General features: G+C 38.1%; 1 protein-coding gene across 1 annotated transcript; it reads left to right on the top strand.

The window, feature by feature from the left end:
* Positions 1 to 1,547: 1,547 nt before the first annotated feature.
* Positions 1,548 to 10,080, top strand: LOC114616033 (ralBP1-associated Eps domain-containing protein 2-like; the record flags this gene model as incomplete). Its single annotated transcript, XM_028761579.1, has 3 exons — positions 1,548 to 1,673; positions 3,805 to 3,928; positions 9,983 to 10,080. Coding segments are annotated over exons 1-3 (348 nt in total), but the record flags the coding sequence as incomplete, so codon positions are not given.
* Positions 10,081 to 10,867: the final 787 nt, after the last annotated feature.

Genomic DNA, 10,867 nt, shown 5'->3' with positions numbered 1-10,867 from the left:
TGCTTGAAGAAATATTTGAAGTAGACCGATAGTTTCATGGCCAACCGAGTAGAAAGTATTTTGTATGCTCTTGTCCTATAGTTTAGATCCATTTGTGAGACCCATTTGAAAGAGATATTTCTGTAAACAGAGCTACAGAATCAGCTTCTGTGTGACTCACCAAGACTCTGGAATTTCTTTTTACCTTTTCCCTTTTGAAATCCATTTCTGTCTTCAGTGCTGAAGAGCTGCCCATGATTGGGAAACATTCAAACATTAAAAATGGTGACCATCTTTCTTTAGAGAGGAGTCTTGATTTAAGTTTTCAGGTTGATTTATCTATTTACGTCTCTTGGGTCCTTAGCTGATTGATCACACAGGAATTTGTCATAATTGCCTACCTCTTTGACTCAAATGTGGACATAGCAACTAAAAATAAACATGTGGATATTAGCGAACCAGGGGCCTTCTTTGCCTGGGGAGTAGCATACTTGCTGTTGCTAAGATGTTTCCTGGCTTTAGCACAGCATCCATCATTGGAAGCACAGCTGTATTTTTGGAGTGGAGGGATGACAGAAGTGCATAGGCACACTGGGAATTATCCTGAACAATGGCTACAGATGCAAATCATTATGCCTAATCCACAACCTTATCCTTATTTGTGTGGATCTTTGTGTCACATGCTTGTATGTGACTTGCTGTGCTGAGAACTAAAAGCATGCCAAAGAATCATTATCATTTTCATTTTCAGAATAGTTTGTCAGAATTTGAAAGATAAGGAAATATACCAGGCAGACCATTTTTTTCACTGTGAGTGGCCAGTGGTTTTGACTTTAGAATAGCTAAATGTTAGAATAATTACTCTGACTGCATACCACTTTCTTATCAACAGGCAAACAGAGATTGAGTGTGAAAATTCATAAAAGAATTATATTGAGTAGGAAACTAACCCAGTAAGTTTACCCCAGGAATGGAAGTCATTAATGTAGGTCACTGGCAAGAACCAGCTTGCTTGGGTTCAAACTGCATCTTGCCCAGAGATGAATTGTGTAGTCCCAGGGGACATTCTATAGCTTCTTCACATCACTTTCTACAGCTGTAAAGGGAGTTGCTAATGCTAGTTTATCTTACAGAATTGCTGTGAAGATAAATGGGTCAGTATTTGCAGTCTCCTAACACTGCATCTGGTGTACTTAAGCATTTATAAGCTTTGCTTGCTATTGTTGCCTCTTGTTTTGATAAAATTTTACGTCCTTCCTCCCCCCACCCCAGAATCAAGTGGGAGTTAGTTCCAAACCTGAATTTGTTCTGTGATGATTCTAGCAGCATGGAAAAATGTTATGCTGGAATACCTTGGTTAAACATTACATTTCTTTCTTGTGACATTATTATAGAAGTCTCCATTGTGCCTGAACTAAAATTTAAACTATATTTAGTGCTCTAGAATTTTCCCTTAAATTGATTTATTTTTGGGCCATTGAGCTTCCCCGTTTTGCAGTTTTAAGATAAAGCCTCACAGAAGCTTTTCTACTTCTGCTTCTAAAGAACTGCCTCTGCCTCGCTTTGTGATGTCGAAGAGTGATGGTGAGATACGGTTTGGGAACCCAGCTGAGCTGCATGGAACGAAGGTTCAGATTCCATACTTAACCACAGAGAAAAATTCCTTCAAAAGAATGGACGATGAGGATAAACAGGTAACGGTGTCTGATTTGGCACATTCATTTGATTCTGACTGAGAGGCCTCTTGGAGCATAGCCTCTTGTCTGTTGCCAAACTCCCAGCAAATATTGCCATCTGTAACACAATTACAGAATTGAAAATGAGCCAGGGAAGTTTTCTTGTAGCAAGAAGAAGCTGACACATAGGAATTACTGCTAGCCACCCACTGGCCCTTTAGAATCTGCCTTAGTGTAGAATTGTGCCTCAAATAGTGCCATTGATTTAATACACTTACTTGATTTATCTAGGTCAGTGGTTTTCTAAATGGTGTCATTGACATGTAACTTCTAAAGCAACATGGAAACAAACAACAAAGCCAAAACCAAACAGAAGAAATGGAATGTCTAGGAGTTAGCAAGTATTCTCCTCCAAAAAGAAACCCTGAAATAGTCTATGATCAAACATGGTTGGAAAGTATGTCCTCATATCCCATTCTTATGGGAAAGACTAAATCAGCCTTGGAAATTTAGAATGTATATCACCAGGCAGGTTCTACTGTAAAGAGACCTGGAGATCTATGTTTACCAAACTCTTTTAAAAAAAAAGAATCAGGGAATCCTTTCTTGGGAAACATATATAGAACAGCATCTCTACAAATGTTATTACCTACTTACCAGGCTCAGAACCAGAATAGGGAGGGTGGGCTTTTAAAATCAGGCTAGTAATTGCAATCATCAGGTGGTAATTAATAAAGAAAAAAAGGATGCCATTATAGTGGGTCTATCAGGAAGAGACAAACAGTCATTATGATATAACTCATTCTTTTGATAAAGAGACGTGCAGAGAATCAGATTCTATTCAACAGTGTTTTCTCTAAGGTAAAGGAACATGCTATATTTTAGGAAGAATTGAACCAAGATGTTTTAAAAATGCAATGAATATTAGATGGTTATATTAGAAAATTAGCTTACATGGTTTACTTTGATGGTTTTGGATATTCAAGGTTGCAAGTTCCCTTTATTTTATTTCTTTTTTGACACAAAGGGTTTGTCCATATATCAGACTTATGTGGTCTTCCTGCCTTCTGAATGCTGTATTACAGGTGTGCTTCATCATGCCTGGCCAAAGTTTTATGTTTACAGTTAGAAGAGGTGTATCTCATTTTGTCAAACAACTCCGTGTAAGGTTGCTTTAATCATTTAAGTGGCATATTAGAAAGACACAGGAATTTGTAGTCTGTATACTTTCGTATGAGTCTATAAAGTAGTAGATTCCCCAGAAAAATTTTAGGTCTTATCTCAGATCATGTATTTATTTTTAAATTAAAGAATCTAATGTAGTCTCAGGGTTATAAAAAGCATCATATCTCTGTTCTTTGGGTACCTCATGCTTACAGTCTATTAGCAGTCCTTAAAAAAAATAAAAGGAGGAAGAAGAGGAAGAGGAGGAGGAAAAGGAGGAGGACAGGGAGGAGAATGAGGGTGAGGATGAAATCCAGTAAGCAGCCCCAGGCTGCTTATTTGGCCTAAAGTCTTGTATCATATTCATAGTTGAGATGGGATTCCAATTGTACTTGTGAAGGCTTTCATCTATCTTAGTATTTTGAAGCATTTTAGATTGGGTGACTATGTTTTAGAGTCTCTCAATGTGAAACAAACAACTTTTCAACATTTAATTTTGTCTAATAAGGTCTAAGAATACTCACCATTAAACATTAAACATTTAAAATATAAATTTTACTGCATTTTCTGGATTTATACTTGATGAATACAAATTCAGTAAATAGGAATCTTAGAAAGGAAGACTCATTAATTCATTAATTGAATGAAAATGGAATCTGTCCACAATTGAGGTTTATGAATGTTTTCTCATGTGATCAGTGTCTTTTATTTTCCAGAGGAAAATATTTTTGGGCTAACTGCAGGCGTTTCGGGCTGTATTAGTAATTTAGGTAGCACAGCACTGGCGAGCCTGTATCCTCTGGGTGTCTTTGGAATGAATACTTCCTTTTTGCTATGCTGCATTTTTGAGGAAACATTTCTCTTCATTTATTAAATCAGCCAGGTCACCAACCGTAGAGTCACATTTTGCTTCTTAAACTGCAGCTCAAAATGCCAGGTTTCTCCAGTGGTTGCCTCTGAACTCTGCTCTGGTTCTTTGAAGCAGGAAACACAGTCTCCCACGATGTCACCCCTCGCCTCCCCTCCTTCTTCCCCGCCTCATTACCAGAGGGTGTCCTTGAGCCATGGCTACAGCAAACTGCGGAGCGGCACAGAACAGATGCATCCAGGTAAGAGGCGGCCAGGGGGCCAGCTGTCACAAGCAATGTCTTAGAGTCTTCTTAATCTACCAGGCAGCAATGCCACCAGCTGCTTAATTTCCTGATTTAATTACTCTTGTCTTTGGAAACATGGCTCAATTTCATTTTATATTCTCAAGCAAAGTATTTTTTAAATGAAATTAAGCATATCTCAGTATTGCTTTGTTTCCTAGTCTGGAAGCTGGTTCGTCTTTAGACTTGTAAACAACTATTTAGATGATTTAATATTTTATATTCAAATAGCATTAAAGGAATGTAGCATGTATAAAGGGGTTGTATTTTTTATGAGAATTGTTATTTCCTTCTGCAAGGACACTAAACATATTTACTCAGTAACTGCTTTTATGAAAATTCTTTAAAAATATAACTGCAAAAAGCAAAAGAGTTGACCCCATCTTTAAGGAGTGGGGACATGAATGAAAATATTGAGCTTTTATGTTTTAGGATAAGGATAAAGGAATTGCTAGTGGTAGCGTTTTGCTGAGAAACATGAAGCATGCCTAGTTCTGGGGCTGTCTGCTGGCTCATATTGATGCTTTCTTGGTCAGTTCAGGGGTAAATGTGTGAGTTGGTCCTCAGGATGACTTGCAGAGCTGGCTGTCCAGACTGCAATGTGTGAAACTCCATAAATTTACTGCAGCACCTTGTTATTCTGTGGTTCACATCTCTAGTTTCAGATATAGTTTCTAGTTTCTAGTTCAGTGTATTCCAGAGTAGAATGTCCTATAGCCCCCTGCCCAGTTTGTGGGATATGGTGGAAATGACTCAGTTTCTGCAGGATTTTATTGCATTAGAAGAAAAGCAATGACTTCTAAAGGGTCAGAGAAATAAAACGATATTTTAGGCTGAACTAAAGAGAGGCTGTCCTTTTGCTGAGAGAAGCAGGTAGGATGTTATGAAAAAGCTTTGGGTTAGAACCAGAAGGTTGGGCTTGGGAGGCCCCTGAATGCCTTTAGGCAAACCATTGAGCTTCTATGAACCGTATATTTTCTTTTAAAAACAGTGATGAGGGTGTTAAGAAGATTCAGTGGAAATCTGAATGTAAACTTCTCTGGAAATTACATTCTGTGCAATGCAAGATGGTGTTCCTAATAGAGAGTTAAAAAATTCTCCTGAAAATTATCTATCTCATTGTTTTATGAAACTGCACAGGGTTGAGAATTCATTTTCCTCTTGTTCTTTCCCTTTTAAAAAAAGATGTACAACTGTTTCTTCTCTTTCAAATCTAATTTGGGCTTAGAAACTAATGTTTAGTCCACAGGTAAGTCCATCTGCGTTCTTTTAAGTCAGCCTATCATTAAGTTTTACCTTTGATAGTCCTTGTTTGTGTCCTCTATTTCCTGCTCCATCCTCTCATCCTATGCTAAGTGGGCTCCTGTCCCTGCAGCACTGAAGAGGCAGCCCGCTTCCCTCCTTTCTGGACTCTGAGGAGTTGATGCCAAGGCTCTGTATGACATCATTCATTTTTATACTTTCTTTGAAAGTGGTAAAATCTGTGTATGACAAAGTGCACATATTTGAAGTATTTAATTTAAATTTTAACAGATGTTCATGTAGGTACCACTGATATAAAACCATACCATTGCACTGCACATGCCTGTTTCCAACCACACCCTACCCTGAAATGCAATACTGTTGTGACTTTTGTCAATTTTGATTACTTTTACTTCTTTTAGAACTTCATGCAAAAGGAAACATGCAGACTGATTCTACTAGTGTCTGCTGTCTTCTCAATGTAACAGTCAAAATTCCTATCATTGTATTGATAGTTCCTTTCATTTTATTATTCAGGATGTTTCATTGCAAGGATAATCATGGATTAATGATCCTTCTCCTGTTGATGAACTTTTGGGCAATCTGTAGTGTTTGGCTATTATGAATAAGGATACCATAAATATTTGTTCATGAGTCTTTTTATGACTTACATTGTCATTTCCTTGACACTTAGGAGTAGAATCTTTGGGTAGGGGTGTGAAAACAGCCACAGTTCCACTTTGAAGTGGAACTTCAGTGTAATGACATCTTCAGGGTTCTACAAAAGAGTCCTCTCCTTAGAGAAAGATGATGTGTCTACTTCTATATGAAACCTCTTGTAAAGGAATTGAAGAGTTACTTGGTTTGCTTTTGACTTGCATATTTTGGGTTTCATTTGATAAGGAGGAGAGTTGAGGCACTGAATAATATGTACCCTTTTCATGAGTTTAGGTTCAGTTGAGGAGCGAGCCAGAAAGCAGATTGCTGCTGGCCTGACTGTCAGCTTTGATGCTCATGTAGCTACATGGGGAACATTCCTTAGATATATGGTTGATTTAGATACCCACTTTTTCAGCCACAGGCAGCCTTGGCCAACCTAGCCTTTTCCCATAGTAGAAGAAAAACCTGTCTTTCTAAAGTGAGCTCCTGTCTAGCTGAGTTTTCACTGAAGGCAGACTGGTAAAATACAGCTGTCTCTCCATGTTATGATCCCTATAGGTAAGGGATTTGAGCTGAGGTTCACATGGTACCCTCTTCCCCTCTGGGTCTCCTTTGGGGTAGATGAACCCTCTCTGTTATGGGAAGTACAGGTCCATGGGTTTCATTAGAATTTATGAGCACTAGGTTCCTAGCTATGCTTTGGCTTACTGTGCTTGAAACCTTTTGGTAAGGTGCAGTTCATATGAAGAGTTTATTGCGGTTCCATCAACATGGAAAAAAATATCTTAATTGTCAGAGGAAAATTCTTGCCTACTAGTTGAAATTTGCTTTGAAGATAGACTATGTATTATCTATGAAATTGTCTTTTGTAGTTCTACATTTATGTGTACTTCTAGTAGGTTCTGAAATGCACTAAATGTGTTACCAAGCAGTCACTTAGATATTTTAATCTGTTATAATTTGGTGTTTTAGTTGCTAGGAAGAAATGCAAAATGCAGTTGTGAGCCTGGAGGGTTTGTTGTGTTCTTTGTTTCTTTCTTCCTTTCTTCTGTCTGTCTGTCTGTCTGCCTGCCTGCCTGCCTGCCTGCCTGCCTCCCCTCTCTTTCTTTCCTTTCTTCCTTTCTTCGATCCAGTCCTGTTCCTTTCCTTTTCTCTACTTTCTTTTTTGAGGCAGGGTCTCATGAGTACCAGTCCAGCCTGCTAAGCTTACAGGTGTACAACAGTCCAGCCTTTTTGGTGTTCTTGATGTGTTATTGTTGTACATTCTTTATTTTAAAACCATCAAACCATGCTAAATGTGGTACCATAACAGCCACCTCTGCTCACCACCCAATTTTATTTATAAGTAAGTTACAGAAAGAAGCAGTTTATATATTTATATATTTTAAGTCCTCAAAGTGTTAGCCCACAGAGATGAGAAATGGCTTCATTTTGGGTGATAATTTCTCCTTTCTGTTGGAGCTGGTTATATTTAACTGTCTTGTTACCATATTTGGCAAGGCCATTATTATGTGTTCTGGAAATAAAAGGAGTATAGAATATCATTCATTTTTGAGGCTTAGAAACTTCTTTTAAAGGTAGTGACATCATTTAAAATATTTTAGTTATTTTTAGTAGAATAATAAATATATAATACATTTATTCATTTTTGTATACTTGGTTTTACATTCTGTACAATAAGAAAGATAACCATTTATTTTTATAGTATATTATAATGTTAAGTTTTAGTGTTCAAAGTTCATATTAATTTTCTTTAGGGGTTATATGATGAATTGAATAATTTAAATAGGGAGGTATTTATACATTATAACTAGATTTGGGTATTTATAATTTTAAAAGAATTACAAGGCTTATTTTTATTTAAAAAAATCAAACCTTTATTTTTATGTTATGCTTGCAAGTGTTTTGCCTGCATGTAAGTTTGTACACCAAGTCCTTGTGGTGCTGGTGGCAGCCAGAAGAAGGTGTTGGGTCCCCTGGGACTGGAGTTATAGTTGTGAACTACCATATGGGTGCTGGGAATTGAACCTGAGTCCTCTGAAAAAGAAATCAGTGCTCTTAAGCCACTAAGTCATCTCTCTAGCCCTCAGAAAACTTAACTAAAAAATTCATTGTAAAATAAAAATTTGATAAAAGATAAAAATATCTCTCTGGGTTCCCTGAGGGACAAGCCTGACTGCATAGGGGTTGATGTCAAATGTATCCCCTCTCCAGGAAAAAGACATCGGGACGGGTATGGCCCTCATGCCTCACTGGACAACGACAGGGGGACTGGAGCCATTACAAGGTCCCCTTCAAATACTGGAGGTCAGGCCTCTTTCCCTGCCTTAGCAAGTTTAGAATTGTCACAGCCCTTCTATACTTAGAGAAGGGAGGAGATGTCAGGGGCAGCCCTGCTTACACACTGTAGGCCTAAAATCAGCCATAGGCCTAAAATCAGCAATAGGCCTGTCATATATGTATACTAACACCAAGTCTTGGGTCTCAGTGGAAAAACATTGAAACAGATGGCTATAAGCTAATGTCAACAGGCAGCTTTTGTGGAAATTTATAAGCCTGAGTAGTCATAGACCTTGTAAATAGGTAGCCTAGGCAGACGATACCAACTTAGATAAGGTCAAGCAAGTCATAGGCAGAGTCATAGTGACTTGTCCCCTGAACCTTCACCCAGCCGATACCTGGTTCTGAAGATATCTGTATTCCCCCTGAACACCCACACTTCAGTGTCATTCCCTTCCCCACATCCTGCCTTTCTGTGTTTATAACCCCTGTGTGAATGAACTATGATTTGAAAAAAAAATTATAAAAAAAAAAAGAAAAAAAATTGAGGAAACTCCTTTTCCCACTGAAAGTATTTATAAATATGGACTACAGAGAAAGTTCTTCATCTAAAATGATACCTTTTGGGGTTGGCGAATTAACTCACTGATTAAGAGTACTGACTGATCTTTCAGAGGACCTGGGTTCAGTTCCTAGCTCCCACACTGAAGCTTGCAGCTCTCCATAACTCCAGGTCTGGGGAATCCAGTGCCCTTTTCTGGTCTCCATGGGCTTCAAGCACACACATGTTGTACAGGCACATATGCAGGTAAAACATCAAAACACTCAAAATAAAATGATACTTTTTACTATGTATAGATGATGTGTATAAGCATTAAGCCCACATCAAATAGGCAGTGCATTCCAGGCTCAGAATCAGTTTCCTTTCCAAAAAAATTATAGTATAGTTCCCATGCTTTATTGGGAGGGATTAAATGTACAATTCAATTAGGGGAAAATACTATTTTGGATTCCACAGTTTTCTACTTGATGTACAGTTGAGTTTTATTCGTTCCTAATTCATTTTTTTAAACTCAAGGCTATTGTTTCCTTTTACTTTTCTCTCCCCAAATGAATGTAAACTTTGTTTGAATATAGCATTACATCGGTAAAAGGAGCAACCAGTGTCTGAATTCATTGGCTTTTAAGTGATAAGGGATCCAATGGAGGTAGTGCATGGCATGCTTCAGTTTTGATCCCACTAGAAGAAAAGAAGGAGGAAGTCAAAATAGCCCATCAGCCATCCAGGCAAAGTACAGCCTGTCCTTAGATAGATACAGTTTATAAGGCTGGAGGTGCTGAGTATTCAAACCAGGCCTTTGTTTAATTCTCACCTACAGCCAAGTATTCATTTTAAGCTAAAATCACATCCTTCAAAACCATGAATGAACACAAAAGTGAGCTCCACTACTTCAGGTCATGGTCCAAGATTACTGCCCCCCTAACAAACCCAGCACTAAACAGTAACTACTTGCAATATGGCACGTTTCTACTATTGACTTACTCTGCGGTTCTCACTGCATCACCCTCTTGCCTTATTCCTAACCTTAACCTGATGTGAATCCTTTTGGTCTTATTATGGTATTGCTTAAACATCTTTAGATAGCTTAGTGAAATTATGGGGGTAAGAGGATCAAGATTTGTAAGTCTTAGGTAGCTTTCCGATTGTATGTCCCTGTTCCTTTATTACCTTTTTCTTGAAAAGCACATGCTACATCACCTTGAATGTGAAATGATAATTTTGAAATAGAATCTTTGTATACCCTGCTAACATTCTCTCTTGTTTTTCAGCTCCATATGAAAGTAGGCAGCCCGTTGGCCAGCCTGAGGGACCCTCCTCAGAGGGTCCAGGAGCCAAGCCTTTTCGACGTCAGGCATCTCTTATTCGGGTAAGTGATGATGTGGGCCTACATCAATGACAGAATTGGGAGAACATTTATACTGTGGAGATATGGCATTTAGAGATGGAGATATGGCTCAGTAACTACAGGCATTTGCTGCTCTTACAGAGGATCAATCTTCAGGTCCAAGTTCCCACATAGACAACATACAACTATTTGTAACTCCAACTCCAGGGAGTCTAACACCCTCTTCTGGCTTCCATGGATAGCAGCATGCATGTTCACATACCCATATACACCATATATGCATACAGTTACTTAAAAATAAAAATAACTGTTATAAAGAAAACCATGAAAGAAATATGGCATTTAAAATTAATTATTTTATAGTTAGCACATGAAGTAAGGGGCTTCATTTTGATATTTTTTTTCTATTGGGTAGAGTGAGGCTGCTTATGTATCTGAGGCTGATTCTTTTGCTTCTACCTCCCAAGAGCTGAGATTGCAGGCATGGTCACCATGCTTAGCTTCACTGTAACATTTCATACATGTATATCATACTTTGTATCCCACCATGACCCTTTCCTGTCCCCTGCATCCTTCCTTACGGATTTTCTTCCTTCCACATACTCTATCCTTCTGCCTTCCTGTCAAATATAGTTCATTGTCTTCTATTGAGGAGCATGGCTTTTTGATTATTCTCTATTTTGTTTCAAGAAAGGTATAAAAGTACCCCTTCATTCAAAGATTACATTTTTTGCTTGTATATTTTCTCATTTGTTTTTATCCCTTTCAGTCCCTAGAATAAACTAGAGGTTGTCTCTTGATCTTCAGT

The sequence above is a fragment of the Grammomys surdaster genome, unplaced genomic scaffold, assembly GCF_004785775.1.
Source record: "Grammomys surdaster isolate TR1022 unplaced genomic scaffold, NIH_TR_1.0 231340, whole genome shotgun sequence".
NCBI lineage: Eukaryota > Metazoa > Chordata > Mammalia > Rodentia > Muridae > Grammomys > Grammomys surdaster.
Note: the sequence above shows the minus strand (reverse complement) of the source record. Positions and strands in the feature narration are given on the sequence as shown.